Source organism: Mustela lutreola, chromosome 4 (genome assembly GCF_030435805.1).
Source record: "Mustela lutreola isolate mMusLut2 chromosome 4, mMusLut2.pri, whole genome shotgun sequence".
Taxonomy (NCBI): domain Eukaryota; kingdom Metazoa; phylum Chordata; class Mammalia; order Carnivora; family Mustelidae; genus Mustela; species Mustela lutreola.
Window position 1 is genome coordinate 25,926,293 of NC_081293.1, and position 20,862 is coordinate 25,947,154.

The 20,862-nt window shown below is 45.1% G+C and overlaps 1 protein-coding gene across 1 annotated transcript in view; it reads right to left on the minus strand.

Moving 5' to 3' along the window:
* The window catches only part of WBP1L (WW domain binding protein 1 like), a 62,003-nt gene extending 46,575 nt beyond the window's left edge, over positions 1-15,428 (minus strand). The window contains exon 1 of the mRNA XM_059169054.1: positions 15,229-15,428. Coding sequence (XP_059025037.1) covers positions 15,229-15,318 — 90 coding nt within the window. The 5' untranslated portion in view covers positions 15,319-15,428. The remainder of the gene's footprint in view (positions 1-15,228) is intronic.
* Positions 15,429-20,862: the final 5,434 nt, after the last annotated feature.

A 20,862-nucleotide genomic window follows, 5' to 3' on the forward strand; every position in this document is an offset into this window, starting at 1 on the left:
GAAGCTTAGGGAGAAATAAGCTAAAAGTGCCTTTAAGAAAGCACCTCCTACCACGTCATGGCAAGAAGGGAAGTCCATGCAAGCCATTGGCCCTCCCTGAAAAAAATTACCAGGTACTCGTATCTTTGCACTTATATCCACTGTTCCAAAGCCTTCCATTTTATTCAAGATCCACATTCTGGGGGCGCCTGGGTGGCTCAGTGGGTTAAGCCGCTGCCTTCGGCTCAGGTCATGATCTCAGGGTCCTGGGATCGAGTCCCGCATCGGGCTCTCTGCTCGGCAGGGAGCCTGCTTCCTTCTCTCTCTCTCTCTGCCTGCCTCTCAGTGTACTTGTGATTTCTCTCTGTCAAATAAATAAATAAAATCTTTAAAAAAAAAAAAAAAAAAAGATCCACATTCTGGGCAAGGTGTGCTCAGTACTGCAGAAAGGTAGAGCTAAGCAGCGAGACAATAAATCATCATCCTTGCAGAACTCAAGGTTTATAAAATCCTTTCACATCCGTGTTAGTTGCTCCTTGTATCAGCTGGTGACAGGACTAGAAGTTTTTCCTATCCCCACTTGCCAGACAATAGAGCGAACGTCCAAAAATGTACAGCGGCCTAGGACCAGATTTAGGATTTCTGACTGAAGGGACAGAGGTCTTCCCATGGAACCCCAGTGAGTGACACACATTACGCGCGCCTGGGGCGCTGACATTCTCCCGTGCTACAACCTATCCTCAGGACCACACACCAACTGCTGAACTTCTCTGAGTTGGCTGGTTCCTTCTATCAGCATTGCCCAGAGACAGCTCTGAGGCAGCCATTTCTGTGGTATGAGGCCCATGTGGTCAAAAAAGACTGCCATCTCGCTGGGAGACTCACGACACGGGTGCTATCCAGGGAAGCCTCTGAGTCGTCTCACAGTTAAGAAGCCTGTTCAACCCCAAATCTCCTACATTTCAAACAGCACAGCCTTTCTTTCTGACTGAACATCTGCTCATGGCATCATTATCTCTATGGTGTCTGTCAGCCTCCAAATGCTAGGTTCCATTTCTCCCTCAGCAGCTTTGTTCATCCACTGTGACCACCACTCCCCTGCCCCCTACTGTACCTTGAGGGCAAGCATAGTCAGCCAGGCAAAGGATGGGGACACGCAGCCGACACCCCTGGAGAGGTGAAAGAGGACAAAATATGCTTCTCATTTTCGCACTTTTCTCTGAACATTTGTGCAATCTCAGATAAGAGTAGGATTTTCCCCCAAATTCTCCCTGTGCTAGAAATTGAGGGCAAAAGTCCCAAGTTAATCTTTCACCTTATACACTGGGGAGTGGTTGGAAAGGGATATCCAACAGGGTAGCCAAGATGACAAAGAAAGTTGGGGGGTGTCGGGATTGAAACTCCACCACCAGACGTGGTCAAGTGAAAGAGAAAGTAGTAGTTGGAAGGGTGCCTCTGGCCTTCACGGGACTGAGAGGTGTTCTTGGGGAGCAACTTTTTTTTAAAGTAGTGACACACTTAGGGTTAATTACTTATGAAAGCTGAAGAAATGTCATAGCGTAGCCGCATTTTGTTAATGGTATTTCTACCTTTGGATCTAACTTAACTTTCACAGACAAGATCCTATAACATGAAGCAATTACTGTCCCTTTTTTTAGGGTGTGGTACGGTATGGTGGTGATGCTGAGGAACAAAATCCTTTTATCTTTTAGAGATTCAAACAGAACTATTCATGGTTGAAATGATAGGAAGTCTGCAGCCTTCTTCAAAGTAATGTCGCTGGGCATGAATGGAAGCCAAAGTGGGTACAGCCAGACGAAGAAAGAACATGACAATAAATTGCTGAAGTTGGGTGCTGGGGACCTGGGGGCTCGTTACGCCATTCTCCTTATTTTTATACATGCTGAAACTTTCCAGAATAAAGATATTTAAAGGATTCTATTCCTAATAACAACTGCTCTTGACCCAAAGTAATACTAAGCTGTACAGAGCCCTTGAAGGAACTAAGGAACACCAAAACTCAAGTGACAGAAGGAAAAAACAGAAAAACAGGACATTCCCCCAAATGAAAAACAATTGTGCTTCAAATGGCACCATCAAGAAAGTGAGAGACAAAACAAAACAAAAACCACCGATAGGGAAAAATATTTGATAATCATTTATCTGATAAAGGACTCATAAAGGCTTCTTAACGTGAGACTCCTCAGAGGTTTTCCTGGAAAGCACATGCATCGTGCATCCTGGAGAGAGACAGCAGCTTTCTTTGACCCCATGGGCCTCTTATCACAGAAATGGCTGCGTCAAAGCCATCTCTGGGCGATGCTGATAGAAGGAACCGGCCAATACAGAGCAGTTAAGCAACTGGGGCTCCAGGGTCATGAGGAGAGATGGGAACACGGGAGAAGGCCAGAGAGAGCCCCAGTAAAGTCTAGTTGAAAGGGGAAAATCCTCTGAGCAGTCCCTCACTGGGACTCCATGAGAACACTTCTGTCCCTTTAGTCAGACAAAGGACTTTAAAATGGGCAAAGAATTGGAACAGACATTTCTCTAAAGAAGATACATGAATGGCCACTAAGAGCATGAGATGTTCAACATCAGTAGTCATTAGGGAAATGCAAATCAAAACTACAATGAGATCCTACTTCACACCCGTTAGGATGGTCACGATAAAAAAGACAGACAACAGGTGTTGGAGAGGATGTAGGAAAAATTGGACCCCTCGTAATTGCCAGTGGGAGACATGACATGGTACAACCACTTGGGAAAACAGTCTGGCAATTCCTGAAAAAAAGCAGACAGAGAGTTAGCAGAGGAACATTAATTCTACTTCGAGGCACAGCCTAAGAAAAATAAACACACATGTCCACACAAACACTTGTCTACCGACGTTCAGAGCATTATTCCTAATCGTCCCAAAGCAGTAACAGCCGAAATGTCTATGAGCTGACCCATCGAATAAAATGCATTCTACCCATACAGAAGAATATGAACGGAAAGGGAAAAGTGCTGACACCCGCTGAAAACATCCCGCTAAGTGAAAGAAGCCAATCACAAAACACCACAGTGTTATGATTCTATTTACATGAAGTGTTCAGAACAGGAAAATTCAGAGTAGCAGAAAGTAGATGAGTGGTTGACAGGCAATAGGGTTCAGGGGGCTCAGGAAGGGAACTTCTAATTGATATAGGGTTGTTTTCTGGGGTGACAAAAATGTTCTGGAATAGATAGGGGTGACAGTGGCCCAATCTTGTGAACATGCTAAAAACCAGAGAATCGTATGCTCTAACAAGGGTGAATTTTATGGTGTGTGAACTGCATCTCAATAAAGCTATCATTATTTTTTTTAAAAAGCCTCAGAAACCAACCTCCCCTCAGAACAGAAAGTACAGTACACCTCGGTACAGAACGCTATGTGCTGAGAGTGGACAGACCTGCCTGTGGTCTAGCACTGCAGTCAGAATGGACGTCCAGCCGCAACTCCCACACCCAAGACAAGACACAACTACTTTGCTGATGATAACCCCTCTCTTCCTCACTCAAGAGGGTACGGTGATGTACAGATCAGGGTAACTGTATACATTCTAAATTACCTGCTCTGAAAATAAACAATTTCATACTTTATTATTAGAAAACAATAGCTGGAAAAACACCCCCATCAGACTGCCAAGGCTGGTAATACGGAAAGTCAGTCACATGCCTTCTGGACTAGGAGCTCACTAAAATTCACCTTAAATTCTTCCACTGGAAACAGACCTTGGATCAGTCAAGCAATAAGGAAGCCTCAAGGCTTCCCCAAAGCTTTAAAAAAAAAAAAAAAAAAACACCCAGACAATTACACAGGCTAACATTAACCAAGTAATTACTATGTGGCAGACACTGCTCTAAGTGCTTTGTGAGTACTAACTCAATTAATCCTTACAATAACTCAATTAAACCACACAATAACCCTATAAGCTGGGAGCTACTATCCCATTTTACAGATGAGGAAACTGAGTCAATTAACTAGCCTAAGGCTATCTGGAGACAGTCTGGCTCCAGAGTCTGCACTCTCAGTGATGACACACTTCCAAGGACTCCTTCTTCTGGCATGACCACCATGGAAGGGTGGCTGGTTAGAACTGTGTGCCACCCAGCAGCTGGCTAACAGCTACACGCCATCTGCCTGACATCTCCCAGGAGCCTACAAACCATCTCCCTCAGCACCTAAGCAGGCACAGCCAGGCTTCCCCACTCCAAGCACACTGTGTGTGAATCCTGCTCCCCACCAAGGGGAACACCGGGGTCACAAAGACAGGGAGGAGACCGAAAGCTAAGCAAGTCAGAGACCTACCTGGCTTTCAAGAAAGAAAACAGAAATGTTCCCCTATGTGCCTGGGTAGAGTCAGAAGGCATATCTTCGGGGCCCCTGGGTGGCTCAGTGGGTTAAAGCCTCTGCCTTCGGCTCAGGTCATGATCCCAGGGTCCTGGGATCAAGTCCCACATCGGGCTCTCTGTTCGTCAGGGAACCTGCTTCCCTCTCTCTCTCTGTCTGCCTCTCTGCCTACTTGCGATCGCTCTGTCAAATAAATAAATAAAATCTTAAAAAATAAAAATAAAAAAGAAGGCACATCTTCAACGATAAACCAACGGCATAGATGAAGAAATGTTGCTTACGCACTGGGGGTAGGGGGGCTGAGCCCCTCAAAAACCCTACTGATGGGGATGTCTGCTGACAGAACCGCTTTGGGAGAGCAATTTAGCACCATCCACCCCAAATGTCAAATGTACACACCCACAACCCCACAATCCCTGGTTCCACTTCTAGGAATCTAGCACAACTGCAGAAAGAAATACACAGAATAATGTTCACTATAAAACAGCGTGAACTGGTAAAAACTTTGCTATAACAGACGTTCACCTACAAAGCAGTGGTTAAATAAATCACGGTCTCAAGCAATAACACACAGGTGGGGCTTTTGGTTGTTGTTTTTGTTTTTTTGCTTTGGTTTGGATTTTGTTTGTTCTTGTAACTCTATACTCACTTCTTTTCTCTCTCTCTCTCTCTCTCTTTTTTTAAGATTTTATTTATCTATTTGAAAGAGAGAGACACAATGAGAGAGGAACAGAAGCAAAGAGAGTGGGAGCGGGAGAAGCAGGCTTCCCGCTGAGCAGGGCACCCAATGTGGGGCTTGATCCCAGGACCCTGGGATCATGACCTGAACAGAAGGCAGACGCTTAACGACTGAGCCACCCAGGCGCCCCTATACTCACTTCTGAATGTCATTCCTTTCCTTTTGTTTCCTCTTCTTCAGGCTTTCCTAAACTTTGTCAACTCTCCTTATGATTCTCTTACTGATTAATAATCTCATTTCCAAGCTTTTTTTGGGTTTTGATTAGTGTTACCCTTTCTTTTCTTTTCTTTCCTTCCTCCCTTCCTCCTCTTTCCTCCCCTCTCTCTCTCTTTCTTTCTTTAAAGATTTTTTTTTTTAATTTGACAGAGAGAGGGAGATCACAAGTAGGCAGAGAGGCAGCCAGAGAGAGAGGGGGAAGCAGGCTCCCCGCCAAGCAGAGAGCCCGACGCAGGACTTGATCCCAGGACCCTGAGATCATGAGCTGAGCCGAACGCAGAGGCTTAACCCACGGAGCCACTCAGGCGCCCCTCTTTAAATAAGTAGGCTCCATGCCCAGGGTGGAGCCCAAATTCAGGGCTCGAATTCACAACCCTGAGATCAAGACCTCAGCCAAGATCAAGAGTCTGATGTTCAGCTGACTGAGCCATCCAGGCACCCCAACATGCAGGCATTCTTTTAAAATTCAAGGTATATACGTGATACAGAAAGAAGTCTATGAAGGATGAAACAAATGCATGTTGTAAAGTCCTACATATATATTATCCTATTTTTGTTTTAAAAACAAACGAAAAGGAAAGAAAGAACTGTATCCATACCCACAATTTTATGTTTATATATAGGATTTACATATATATGTATATACATACATATGTACTATTACTATATCAATAAATATTCAGCATAAGCAGAAAACCCACCAAAAACAAACACCAAACCACAAACTTTCACTTTTTACTCTAAGCATTTCTGTCTGTATTATATATCACTGTTATAAGCATGTGTTATTTTTGTGTAACTAAAAACTAACGGGTAAAGGTAAAAGGCACCTTAAAGCTCCAAGAAAAGCAGCCATCAGGTGTATGGAAGGAAAAAGGAAAGAAAACTGAAGTGGATCTCGTGCCAAATCAGATCAGTACAGGTTTTCTGCTTTCCCCCAACTCCTGCAGGCACAGCAAAGAGATTTGCATATTTAAAAACAAAGGACCTGGGGCGCCTGGGTGGCTCAGTGGGTTAAGCCGCTGCCTTTGGCTCAGGTCATGATCTCAGGGTCCTGGGATCGAGTCCCGCATCGGGCTCTCTGCTCAGCAGGGAGCCTGCTTCCTCCTCTCTCTCTCTCTCTGGCTGCCTCTCTGCCTACTTGTGATCTCTCTCTGTCAAACAAATAAATAAAATCTTAAAAAAAAAAAAAAAAAACAAAGGACCTAAGTAAAAAAAAGAAGTACACGGGATGAACTTCTCACACAATTCAACTCTACACTCAACTCCCAAACAGCTACAAGGCTCCACTATCTTGGTGTCAAAAGCCAAATATTAACCCTCTCTCCCAAATAAGCCACAAAGAGGGAAAAATAACTTAGATCTGATCAATCAACTAAGTTGTGTTTTTTCTGTTGTTTTTGTGTTTGGTCGGATTTTAATATAGCTGGAGTGAACCACCAGGCGGAATTTCAGATGAGGAAGAGTGTTTTGGAAATGGCGAACAAAAAAACACCATGTAGGATTTGGAAAAACGTGAATATTTTCTCCATGAACGCATGTCTCTGATCTGCAAGGATGTGTAGAAACACTGTTACAACGTAAGATCCGTCTTGCTTATTACTTAAAAATCAGGACATGTTTTTCTAGCTCTACTCTAGGATCCACCCTTCCAAGCCACAAATATCCTTGCAACATCTCACGTTCACTTTTACCTCTTCCAAAACAAGTTTAAATTAAATTCTTTCAATCACCTAAGATTATGAATCAAAACCAAGCCAAGGCACTTTGAGGGCAATGACGGCACCAGGAACGGATGACCCATTGCTCATCTATTTTCCCACGGAAGAAAGTATGGAAAGAAGAAAGCCAAAAGTAAACAAATCCAAGCTATGGGACTGTAGCTGAGTAAGCGAGAGTCTCCCAAAAATCCAGTCCATGCAAGACTGGTGATCTTCAAGTCTGAGACCATGACCTACTTTAATTCCCACACTGGGAAAGCCCAGAATTCTATCAACAAGCCACAGAATTCAAACGTATGAGATCTGCTTCCCCTTTCCTTACCTCCCAGGTTGCAATGCTCTGGATTTATTGATATTTCTTTGTTTGTGGTTTCCACATTACATGCAGTTTTTTGACCAGACTTTGCTCCACCTAGTGGAAATACAAAGGATGGTCCAAAAGGGAGGTGCCCATAAGCCAGACCTCTCCCTGTCTGTTGTATGCCACCAAGGAGACAGATCTTGCAAAGACCCATTGTCACTGCTCCCTGTTACTCAGTGGCTGCTCTGTCTGTGTGGTTATGGTGGGATCAGTGGCCCCATGGGTGCCCACAATTGGGGTTATAAGGCAAAGAATGAACCCATATCACTGCACCACCTGGATCCTTGATGGTCCCTCAAGGTCCAACAGGAAAGCAAGAGATGCTCTCAGGTGAATGGATGGCCAGGCATTCAAAAGCACTGGAATTGTTAATCCCAAGTCATCCGAGATACCCACAGTATGCTTAAAAGAGTTGCCCACTAATGCCCCAAACCCACAGATGTGCTGCTTCCTGGGGTCTTGAAAGAGGAGACTTCTCCTGAGGTCACACAGCCACCGAGGTCTGGGACAGTCACCCATGGCGACGCTGAGAACACCTCACAGTCTCTGTAGGCTGAGTGTGTGACAACAAATCAACGTTCATGGGGCCAAAAATGAGAGTAGAACCAAGACTTGAAATGGGGAAAGGGAAATGTTCTAAGAATGTGACTGTTCAGATCAGTTATGGGGCCATGGAAGACACGGAGAAAAGAAAGTAATTGGCCATCAGGCTTTCAGTGGGCTGAAAACAAACATGTTCTTAAAATGAAACCACAAGGGTGAACCAAAGCAAGAGGGAAGAAAGTTCAAGACAAGGTGAATAAGGGAGGCTCACCTGCTTATTGAACCACAAACTAGAAGAAAGAAAAAAGGTTTTTTATTTCCAAAATGTTTGATGTTGGCTGACAAAGCCAGACTGACTGACTGGCAACATGTTGACAAATCTGAGAGTCTTCAAGATTCAGGATATTAAAGCTTTCAACTGTCCCACCTACAATCTGTTGTCAGAGAGGTTATTTCATACCCTTCACAATGCTCTTCATATAGGAAGGCTGACCTCAAACACCGTGATAATTCGCGTGAGCGGATATGGGAAGAGCAGAACCAGCGTCTGTCCACCTCGGCACCACTGACATTTGGGACCAGACGGTCTTTGGTTGTGGGAGGCCATCCTTTGTTATCGGAGGTTTAGCAGCATCCCTGGTCCCAGGCAGTGACCAGCAAAAATGTTTCCAGACACTGATAAATGTCCTCTGGAAGGGGCAGAATTATCCCCAATCGAGAACAACTCTAAACATCGGTTCACCGTTTTCTCCAAGGACAAAAATTAAACTCAGATATAGGACAGAAGCAAGGGAGTCACTTTCAAACTCCCCAAATCTCAGCTTCTGAACTTAATCTGAGAGCTGATAATAACTTACCAATAACCAAATGCACACTGAGGACCACAAATAATAACAGTAGAGATAATCATTATTATACTTCTCACCATTAAATATATTCCAAGAGCTTTACATAGAGGACATCTTTTCACCTCAGAGCAAATCTATAAGGTAGGTGAGTAGTGATCCCATTTTGGAGATGAGGACACTGAGGCAGAAAGAGGTTAACAACTTGCTCTGGGATAGTAAGTAGAAGCCAGCTTTGGATCTCAGGTGGTCTGCCCCCAGAGCCCAAGACCTCACCACTGTGTTGGACTATATCCCACTATTCCCACACTGGAGAGCTCTTAGATCTGCACTATTAAGTAGCCAGTAGCCACCTGTAGCTATTTAATTTAAATTAATTAAAATGAAATATCATACCAGTCTTAGAAAACAGTCTGGCTGTTCCAAAGTTACTGTATAACCCAGCAATTCCACTGTTAGGTATACACCCAGGAGAAAGGAAAACTTAAGTCCACACAAAAACCTTGTATATGCATATTCATAGAAGCATTATTCAAAGTAGCCCCAAAGTGGAAAGAGCCCAAATGTCCATCATTTGATGAAATGGATAAATTAAATGTGGTACATTCACAGGACATGTTAACTGGCTACAAAAAGAAATGAAATGCTGACTCGTGCCATGATGTCCAGATACCTCAATAGGGACGATTCCTGGAAACACCATGCTGAGTGAGAGAAGCCAGTCACGACCACCTTGTGTATGATTCCATTTATAAGAAATGTCCAGAATGGGCAAATCCATGGGGACAGAAAATAGAGTGCTGGCTGCCAGAGGCTGTGGGGAGTGGGGATGGAATAGGAGGGGCTGCTAATGGCTATGGGGCTTCTTTCTGGGGTGATGAAAATGTACTAAAATCAGATAGTAGGGGTGCCTGGGTGGCTCAGTGGGTTAGCCGTCTGACCCTTGATTTCCACTCAGGTCATGATCTCGGGGTCGTGGGATCGATCCCCACATCAGGCTCTGCACTCAGTGGGGAGTCTGCTTGTCTCTCTCCCTCTGCTCCTCCCCTCATCCCCACTTGCTCTCTCTTAAATAAATTCATTAAACCTTAAAAGCAAAAAACAAAAAAAAATAAAATCGGATAGGAGATAGTACACAATTCTGTGACATACTAAAAACCCATTTCACATACACTTTAAAAGGGTGAATCCATTGGCATGTTAATTATGTCGCAATACAGCTGTTTTTTTTGTTTTTGGTTTTGGTTTTTTGTTTGTTTGGTTTTGGTTTTGGTTTTTTTTTTTTTTTAGATTTTATTTGTTTATTTGTTAGAGAGAGAGAGAGGGAGAGAGCCTGAGCACAGGCAGACAGAGTGGTAGGCAGAGGCAGAGGCAGACTCCCCACCCAGCAAGGAGCCCAATGTGGGACTCGGATCCCAGGATGCTGGGATCATGACCCGAACCAAAGGCAGCCGCTTAACCAACTGAGCCACCCAGGCATCCCTCAATACAGCTGTTATAAAAAACTAAATGTCAGTAAAAATTCAGTTGCTCATCTACCCTAGCCACCTGCCAAGTGTCAAAAGTCACATGTGGCAGAGTAGCTACCAAAACAGACAGTGCAGGGGCGCCTGGGTGGCTCAGTGGGTTAAAACAGACAGTGCAGATATAGATCATTTCTACTACTACAGAAAGTTCTAGCGGACACACTGCTTGGACCAACGGATAAAAGGCCTCCTTACCACCTAACCACAGTCTACCTTTCAAACATCTTCTACTTCCACCTTCCTCTACACACCCCCACTGGAAGCTTCCACCACAGACTATGTACCACCTCCAAACACCCTCCATTTGCACTTTTCCAGGCCGGAAGAGACTTGTTTCCCTTCCCAACCTTCAAAGCCTGGTCCAAATGCCTCTTCTGTGAAGCTTTTCCTAAATCTCACTTTCCCCTGGCCAGAGCAGAAACAATTGCTCCCACTCTCCTTCGTTTGTACATCTGTGCCTCCGGGTTAGAAACCACTGTGTGTGCGATTTGTCTTCGCCACCGGATTACCGCTCCTTGAGGACAGGGATTCGGTTACTCGCATGAGGGCTCCCAGGGGGCACCTGCACGACTGCCTGCAGCAGAGCAGACATTTCAGTAGATGTGGGCTGAATTCTGCTGAAAGGATTTACAGAAATTCAAGGTGTGCGCTGAGACGATTGCTCGCTTTGGTATATAAAACAGACTAAGAAAACAAGGGAAAGGGAATCAAGAGTCCGGATGTTCCATCTCCCAATATTCTGTGAGAAGAAATGATGGTGATCACACTGAAATGCTGTTTTTAAGAAAGAAGAGTGGAAGGGCACCTCGGTGGCTCAGTGGGATAAACCTCTGCCTTTGGCTCAGGTCATGGTCTCAGGGTCCTGGGATCGAGCCCTGCATTGGGCTCTCTGCTCAGCTGGGAGCCTGCTTCCCCCTCTCTCACAAGCTTACTTGTGATCTCTCTCTCTGTCAAATAAATAAATAAAAATCTTAAAAAAAAAAAAAAAAAAAAAAGAAGAAGAAGAACAAAAACAACAACAACAAAAAAAAAGTGTAGTAGAAATTCTGGCCTGAAAACCGGGGCACAGTTGGTGAGTAAGGGGAGGGGGGCACAAGGTACGGTATGCAGCAGCTAGGTAAGATAAAACTATCAGGAATTAAGACCACTGGGGCACCTGGGTGGCTCAGTAGTAGGTTAAGCCTCTGCCTTCGGCCCAGGTCTCTGCTCAACAGGGAGCCTGCTTCCCCCTCTCTCTCTGCCTGCCTCTCTGCCTACTTGTGATCTCTCTCTGTCAAATAAATAAATAAAATCTTTTTTTTTTTAAAGATTTTATTTATTTATTTGACAGAGAGAGATCACAAGTAGGCAGAGAGGCAGACAGAGAGAGAGGGGGAAGCAGGCTCCCTCCTGAGCAGAGAGCCCGATGTGGGACTCGATCCCAGGACTCTGAGATCATGACCTGAGCCGAAGGCAGCGGCTTAACCCACTGAGCCACCCAGGCACCCTAAATAAAATCTTTAAAAAAAAAAAAAAGGAATTAAGACCCCTATCCCACTCAAAGTTTTAAGCATGGCAGAGGAAAGGTACAGACGGTGTCTCTAGAGATTAGGCTGGATGGCTTAATGGAAAAAGACATTTCTTCTAAAATTTTATTTTAAATAACGTGGTCAGATTGTTCTAGTTGAATCTAAGAAACAACGGAAAGAAAGAAACTCTATGTATCTCATTCATTATTTAAATAGAAGAGACAAATGTACGGCCTCACTAGTGAATCCACTACTTTTTCATTCTTTATGTATTTAAGGAATGACATCTGAGTCACAGTGACCTATAGGAGAGTTAAGTCCAAGTTCCCAACCTCAGAAGTGAGCTAGGCTGAAAACTTTCCTGGGCCAGGATGGCAAGAAATAACAGTTCCAACGGAGAGCTGGTGACAGGGAAAGCAAGCCACTCTGTATTATATAAATACCTGATACCATGTATTTCTGATATTAGATACTTAAGTATAAAAAGACTGTATTTGACAGAGACATTTTAAGGGAAAAAAAAAAAACCCACAGTAAATCACCCACACCATGTTCAATACAAAATGAGTACAGCGAGTCCCCCTCATTCAGCGTTAGCTGGAAGCCCCTTGTTGAAATCAGGACAGTGAGTACCTGAACGGCAGCCTATGTCAAAATGGCCTCTGAATTTTTTGTTCTTCCCTGATTTCTACAAGCCAAAAATCAACAAAAATCCAAACAAAACAAAAAACCAAACTGACTAAACAGGGGTAGATTCAGAGTTAATAATTATATAGTAACTTCCATGCCAAAGGTTAAAATTCAAAACACGAATCTCACTGTAGAATCTAGTACTCCTGGGCAGAAATAGACAAGGGTATGAGGTGGAGACGGGGGTACTGGGTGTGGGGATGGTCAGGAAGAGAGAGCCCACTCATTACCAAACTCTCTCTTCTCTGCAGGAACCGTAACCACATAATAGCGACTGGTCAGTGCTAGCATCCATCCAAATGGAACAAAGTACAAAAGCCACCCTGTCCCCAAACTAAGTATTGGAAGTGCCAGAGAAATGATAAGAAAGCAGCCTGTGATCGATAAACTGCAATTAGGACATGACATTGAAGATCCCCTCCCCCATTTCTCGCCAACTCCCAGGCTTCCGTGACCTGGCGGCAACCTCCACTTTCCATCCTTCCTCTGCCAAAGAAGTGGATCCGGTTCCCACCGTCAATTCAGAGGCCCACCACTGTTCTTCCACTGGCGCAAAGTATCCACAGGCCCAGGGCACCGACCTCCTAAGGCTCCAATGTTCTCAAATCAACCCTCAGGCTGTGTAATTTATTGGATCTTGGGAACGGCCTTTCTTAAATGTAGAAACAGATGCAAAAGGGGAAGTAACGCTTTGTTCTCTATTTTGTTCTGTCAACATCTATACTTTTTTTATGGTTAAGATCAATTTTTTTTTATTTTAGAGAGACAGTAAGAGTGAGCGTGGGGGGGGAGAGGGGGAGAGGAAGAAAGAGACTCTCCAGCAGACTCACCGCTGAGTGAGGAGCTGGACGCAGGGTTCGATCCCACAACCAGAGCTGAAATCAAGAGCCAGATGCTCATCTCACTGAGCCACCCATGCGCCCCAGTATCTATCCTTCTTAAGTTCCCCAGTCCTAAGGTTCTGACTTTTTCAATAAATAAAATTTATTTCTCCTGGCACTTTATGGTTTTAACTAGGAAAAGAAGAACCCCAACAAACTCTGGGAGGGTCCCAGCCCTAGAAAAGAGAATATACTGGGCCAGAAAAATGAGCTCTATCCCTCACATGTTATTTCAAATATACATAAATAGATCGGGAAGGGGGCACAGGGGATACCTCAACAGATAAATAACAAATTGTGGTAGAGCCATATAGTGAATTTTATTCAGCCATCAAAAAGGAACCAAGTAGTGGTACATGCTACAATGTGGGTGAATCTCAAAAACATTATGTTAAGGGAAGGAAGACAGACACAAAGTACCACAAATTGTAGGATTCCATTTATATGCACTATCCTGAAAGGTAAATCCAGGGAGATAGAAAACAGACTGGTGGCTGCCAGGAGCTGGGGGAAAGGGAAATCGGGGAGGAACTGCTTAACGGGTACGGGGGTTTCTTTGGAAGTGATGAAAATGTTTTGGAACTGGATGTAGTGGTTGCACAACACTGTGAATGTACCAAACACCACTGAATCGTTCACTTTAAATGGTAAAAGGGTTTTAAATGGATTGTTACATGAATTTCATCCCATTTTAAAAACGAACTAATTTCTAAAAGAAAGAATACTAGGGGACAAGACAAGACACATATGTGAAAAGGCAGCCCATAAACTCCTAAGGAAAAGATAAGTATTTTTCCTGGCACTCTGCTTCTACTCTTGATCACAACGCAAAGTTCAAGTGCTAAGCTTGTATAGACTCTGCCATCACGCTGTGTGTGAAGTGAGTGTGTGTCTATTCCCTTCTGAAAAGACAGGGAAGAGAACAGAAAGTGAAGAAAATAGAATGGTAAAGCCTTGCCAAATGCAAGGGAAGGAGGGGTGATTCCCCCTACTGCACCCCACCCAACTTGGCACCAGGAGTAACGCTCCTATTAGGGTTTCGAAATGCCAGCCGGAGCTGGAATCAGCACAAGCAAGCTTCTCTGCCTGGATAAAAAGCAAGCCACCCAGCAAGAAAAGCTGGGGTGCTCCATTTGCTGCCCATACTGGCATCAGCACCACCTTTGCTCAAAAGCCCTAGACTGGCCTAGATCAGCATCAGTGGCTGGCTCTCCCAGGCCAGCCAGCCTAACAGCAAGAGCTTGTTATAGCTCAAGTGTGCCCTCCTCCTGAGGGGTCCCGATCTACTTCATCTCACAGGCCTTCCAAGAGTTCGGCCTCCAACCTCTTGCCTCCAACACATTAAAAAATGGAGCCAAGATGCCCTCCGAACTTCTCCCTGTCCAGCTTGAAATAAATATCCACTCGGCCCCTCCTTCTCTCAGGCCACCTCAATAACCCACGTACCCCTACCCGCACACACGTACGCCCTGCATCACTGCCTCGGAGACCTGCTTCACGGGGGGACTCGAATGCGCCCCCCATGCCTCAGCCTCGCACCACTATCCAGTCACAGTCATCCCAGCCGACCTGACCTAACTGCCCTCTCCAAGGGCCCCACACTCGCTGGGCACCGTGCCTCTGCCACTTCCCTGACACCAAAACAGGTGTCCCTCAGCTGAACACCGACGCCCCCTTAGATTCTGTCCACTCCAGGCATGGGAGCCCCTCTTGGGACCCCTTAACTCTTGGCAACAACACTCCTTCAGCCCCTCCAGCCAGGCAGCGACGCCGTCTTCAGCCCCCTCCAGCCAGGCCTCGACGACCCCCAGGCCCCCAGGCTGGCCCGGACGCCCTCTCCCCCTTACCTGCGGGGGTTCAGCCCTAGCTGACAGGGGGCTGGGCAGCGCCTGGAGGAGCAGGAGCGCCATGCCACCCAGGAGCCTTCTCCTCTCCATCCCCCTCCTGCTCCTGCTCCTCCGCCACGGCGCCGCCACCTCCCTCCTCCTCCTCCCTCTCCTCCTCTTCCCTCTTCTTCCTTCTTCCCTTCTTTTCCTGTTTCACTCTCCCCTCCCGCTTCCGGCTCTGCTCCACCCCGCCGCAGCCCAAACACCCTCCCACACACGAGGCAGGCTCTCCAGTTCCAGCGCTTCGTGGGCCCCTGCCCTTCGTCCATTGACCAAAAGAGCTGTCGATCAAATATAAGTTCCGCCCCCCCATGAAGACGGAAGACCGGAGGGATCCAGCCAATGAAAAGTGGGAGGAAGCCGGGCCATCTTGAGTGCTGCTTGGCAGGGTGAAGGCGTCCCACGCCACAGAGAGTGGCGGAAGTAGTCCGATGGGGGGGCGGGACCATCTGGCACCAACATTGAAAAATCTAATTCGAGTGCAGCCATCTTGAGCGTGGCGGAAGTACTAGATCTCTACACCTTGGCAAAGAAAGGGAAGGGGTATGGTGATTCTAAAGAGTATTGGAAAGCAACTTGTTTTAGAAGGTAACCGGGCACTCCTTAAATAAAAAACAACTGCAATCTAAAACCCTTTTGACGTTTTTTATTTGAAGCTCAGCCCTGGGTACCAGGGTCCGTCTTCTTGTCTCAAAGTGCCCGGGTGGTAGCTTAGGTCAATTTGAATTCCCTGAAATGGTACCTTTTCCTGAGGCATGGTGCTGGGTCGCCCCAAGTTGCAGGAACATAATTGTATTGACTCTGCCTCGGAAACAGCTCTGAAATCCTCTCCCATTGCTTCCATCCATATTCTCATCTTCTTGCTAAATACAAATGGTCTCCCTGCTGGCCCTAGTTGCCAATTCCTCCCTCTCAGTTACTGCTGCACTCCACAGCAAGGATCCTCTATGCCCCAAAACTAAACGTCTTTGTCTTAAATCTTTCCCTCTTAAAATACTTGAACTACCTACGGAACATTTAATCCGAACTATTCAACATGGTTCTCTCTTGTGCCCTGATCCCTGCCTATTTCTTTTTAATCTCATCTTCGGCCACTACATTTTCCCACACATTCCACTTACACCAAACACTTAAAAAGGGCTCCAGTGTGCTATGCTATAGTACACAATGCACATACAGTTTTCTGTTTATAAATTCCTAGTTCCCATCCCTCTCTTGTTTCTTCTTCCGGATTCTCATAACACTAACACACACTGTAGCTGATCTGTAATATCTGCCTAGCTGATCTCTCCCACTAAATCTGCAGTTTTTTGTATAGCACACCGTCTTTCTCTCAAAAAAACATTTTTTTTTTTTGAGAAATCCCTACAACATCCTGTACAAGGCCCAACCATGGCCCAACAATGTTGGTAAAATAAATGAACAAATGAAGACCCATGCCAGAAAAGCCAGATGTCTGTAGCTGCCAATTTCCTCTCAAAATCCTGCCAAAGCATTTTGCAGGTTGGCCTAGTCTAGCCCGTAGCTGAGCCCAGAGGGAATTTGTTCTTGGCTTAAATGGTGGCAAAGGGGGAAACAGGTAAGAGTGAAGAAATTGGTTCTGCCTTTTCTTGATCCTGCTTTCCTAAGTGTAACAAAAGGTGACAAGTAGGGTGGCTCAGTGGTTAAGCCTCTGCCTTCGGCTCAGGTCTTGGTCTCAGGGTGCTGGGATAGAGCCCTGCATCTGGCTCTGCTCAGCAAGGAGCCTACCTCCCTCTCTCTCTCTCTCTCTGCCTGCTTCTCCATCTACTTGTGATCTCTCTCCTTGTCAGAAAGATAAATAAAATCTTTAAAAACAACAACAACAAAAGGTGATAAGTATTTTTGCTGATCTCAAATGCCTTGGAATCTCATCCATACCACAATCAAGCTCCCTGGGGAAGAAACAAAGATTCAGTATTAGACAAAGACCAAATTATTTTCACAGCACAGGGTCTCAGTCCTGGCCTCAAGGTTTTGTAAGTCCTCCTTTATAAAAACCATGCATCATCATCATGAGGAAACCCAATAATGTCAATTCAGCAAACACAGATTTTACCCTAATTTCCCTTTCATTCTTTACCTGAGAGCTCAAACTGAGCCACTGGATGGAACAAACTGCCCAGTCTGGATTAGCACTTCCCACATGAAGGTGTTTGAGTCACCCTAACCACTTCGCTTTCCATATCCCACAGGTGCCAACTCAAAGAAAGCAGAGAGGTCTTACGGAATGAAGCTGAGATGCAGTTTGAATGAGTGCTTTTTGAAGTGTCTCTAAAATGTAGCCACCACATACTTCAGATTTTTCCAAAAGAGCCACTGCCTATATAGGGAGGAGGAATGCCAGGAAGTTTAAGGAGCTGGGAAGGAAAGGAGAAGTTTGACAGTTCTTGAAAGAACATCAGTGTTGAATTGCTTCCAAGCTCTGGCTAGCTCTGGTAATGTTTTTCCTATTTGTCTTTGGAAATGGGCAAAGCTGAAGCCAGATCTCCTATCCTAAGAAAGCTAGCTCAAAGACACAGAGCTTTCTGCTCAAAAATCAGTTCAAATCAAATTGCACATGTTACAGCGTGGATAAACTTCAAAAATACTACGCAAAATGAAAGAAGCCAGACACGGAAGGCTACACACTGCATGATTTCACCTACATGAAAAGTCCAGAACAGGCCAATCTAAAGAGGCAGAAAGTAGATTAGGGGTTTTGAGTAGGTGGGGGATGAAGGGAATGAAGAGAGACTGCCAAAGGGTACAGAGTTTCTTCTGGGAGTAATAAAAATATTCTGGATGGAACACACTGGACGGTTCAGTTGGTTAAACGTCTGCCTTCAGCTCAGGTCATGATCCCAGGGTCCTGGGACTAAGTTTGGCATCGGGCTCCCTGCTCAGCAGGGACCCTACTTCTCCCTCTGCCTGCCACTCCCCCTGCTTATGCTCGCGCGCTCTCTCGCTCTCTCTCTCTCTCTGACAAACAGATAAATAAAATCTTAAAAAAAAAAAAAACAGTAAAATAAAAAAGAAATATATTCTGGAACTAGTGATGATAATTACAACTTTGCGAGTATACTACAAAACACTGAATTGTACTTTTTTTTATTTTTTATTTTTTTTAAAGATTTTATTTATTTATTTGACAGAGAGAAATCACAAGTAGGCAGAGAGGCAGACAGAGAGAGAGAGAGGAGGAAGCAGGCTCCCCGCTGAGCAGAGAGCCCGATGCGGGACTCGATCCCAGGACCCTGAGATCATGACCTGAGCCGAAGGCAGCGGCTTAACCACTGAGCCACCCAGGCGCCCTGTACTTTTTTAAAAAAAAAAGATTTTATTTATTCATTTGACAGAGAGAGAGCACAAGCTGGGGGAGCGGTAGGCAGAGGGAGAGAAAGAGAAGCAGGCTCCCCGCTGAGCAGGGAACCTGATCCCAGGATCTTGGGATGATGACCTGAGCCTAAGGTAAACACTTAACCGCCTTGAGTCACCCAGGTGCTCCTGAATTGTAGACTTTAAAAAGAGGAATTTATTTTATATGAACTATATTTTAATTTTGAAAAAAGAGGGAGAAAAATTAAATTGCAGCCAGTACCTTGGCCTCAGGGAAGAGGCCCTTTTTCTTTAGAGCAGTGGTCCTTGAAGTGTGTGCCCCAAACCAACAGAATTGTCCAACATCGCTGGACAATTACTAGAAATGCACATTCTCAGGCCCCGCCCCAGACCTAAGCGTCTGCCCTTGGTCCAGGACATGATCCCAGGGTCCTGGGATCAAGCCCCATATCAAGCTCCCTGCTCAGTGAGCCTGCTTCTCCCTCTTCCTCTGCCTGCTGCTCCTTCTGCTGTACTGTCAAATACTGTCAAATAAAATCTTAAAAAAAAAAAAAAATCTACATGCAGCCATCAAAAGAAATGAAATCTTGCCATTTGCAACAACATGGATGGAACTAAAGTGTATCATGCTTAGCGAAATAAGTCAAGCGGAGAAAGACAACTATCATATGATCTCCCTGATATGAGGAAGTGGTGATGCAACATGGGGGCTTAAGTGGGTAGAAGAATCAATGAAACAAGATGGAATCGGGAGGGAGACAAACCATAAGTGACTCTTAATCTCACAAAACAAACTGAGGGTTGCTGGGGGGAGGGAGGTTGGGAGAAGAGGGTGGGATTATGGACATTGGGGAGGGTATGTGCTTTGGTGAGTGCTGTGAAGTGTGTAAACCTGGTGATTCACAGACCTGTACCCCTGGGGATAAAAATATATGTTTATAAAAAATAAAAAATAATAAAAAAAAATCTATACATTACTCTGTGCTCATCATGGTAAATGTACTCTTAATCCCCTTCATCTGTTTCACCTGTCCTCTCACCGACCTCCCCTCCAGTAACCATGTTTCTTATCCATAGTTAAGAATCTGGGGTTTTGGGGCGCCTGGGTGGCTCAGTGGGTTAAAGCCTCTGCCTTCGGCTCGGGTCATGATCCCAGCGTCCTGGGATCGAGCCCCACATCGGGCTCTCTGCTCAGTAGGGAGCCTGCTTCCTCCTCTCTCTCTGCCTGCCTCTCTGCTTACTTGTGGTCTCTGTCTGTCAAATAAATAAATAAAATCTTTAAATAAATAAATAAATAAATAAATAAACACCGCTCTTCTAAAAAAAAAAAAGAATCTGGGGTTTTTTTGAAGATTTTGTCAGGGTGAGGAACAGAGAGAGCACACAAGCATGGGGAGCGGAAGGCAGAGGGAGAAGCAGGCTCCCCACTGAGCAAGGAGTCCAATGTGGGACTTGATCATAGGATCCCAGGACCATGACCTGAGCTGAAGGCAGACGCCTAACCGACTGAGACACCCAGACATCTTTTTTGGGGGGGAGGAGGGGTTGTCTTTTTTTTTGTTCTTTGTTGATTTTGGTTCTTCAATTCCACATATGAGGGAAATCATACGATATTTCGTTCTCTGACTGCATTCCCATATAGTGCAAGAGGATTCCTTTTTTTTTTTTTTAAAGATTTATTTATTTATTTATTTATTTATTTGACAGAGAGAGATCGCAAGTAGGCAGAGAGGCAGGCAGAGAGAGAGAGGAGGAAGCAGGCTCCCTGCTGAGCAGAGAGCCCCGATGCGGGACTCGATTCCAGGACCCTGAGATCATGACCTGAGCCGAAGGCAGAGGCTTTAACCCACTGAGCCACCCAGGTGCCCGAGGATTCCTTTTTTGACACATGCTCACCAACACGTTTTTCTCGCTTTTTTTTATTTTAGCCATTCTAAGAGGTTTGAGGTATGATCTCATTGTGGTTTTGATTTGCATTTCCCTGATGATAAATGATGTTGGGCATCTTTTCATGTGTCTGTTGGCTATCTGCATGTCTTCTTTGGAGAAATGTCTGTTCATGTCTTCTGCCCATTTCTTAAATATTATTTTTTGTGAATCTCCACACCCAATGTGGGGCTTGAACTCAAAACCCTAAGATAAAGATCTACATGCTCTACTGACAGAAACAGCCACTGCCCTTTTTCTGTCCATCTTTCAATTGGATTATTTGCTTTTTTGTGTGTTGAGTTGTAAAAGTTCTTTATGTATTTTGGATAC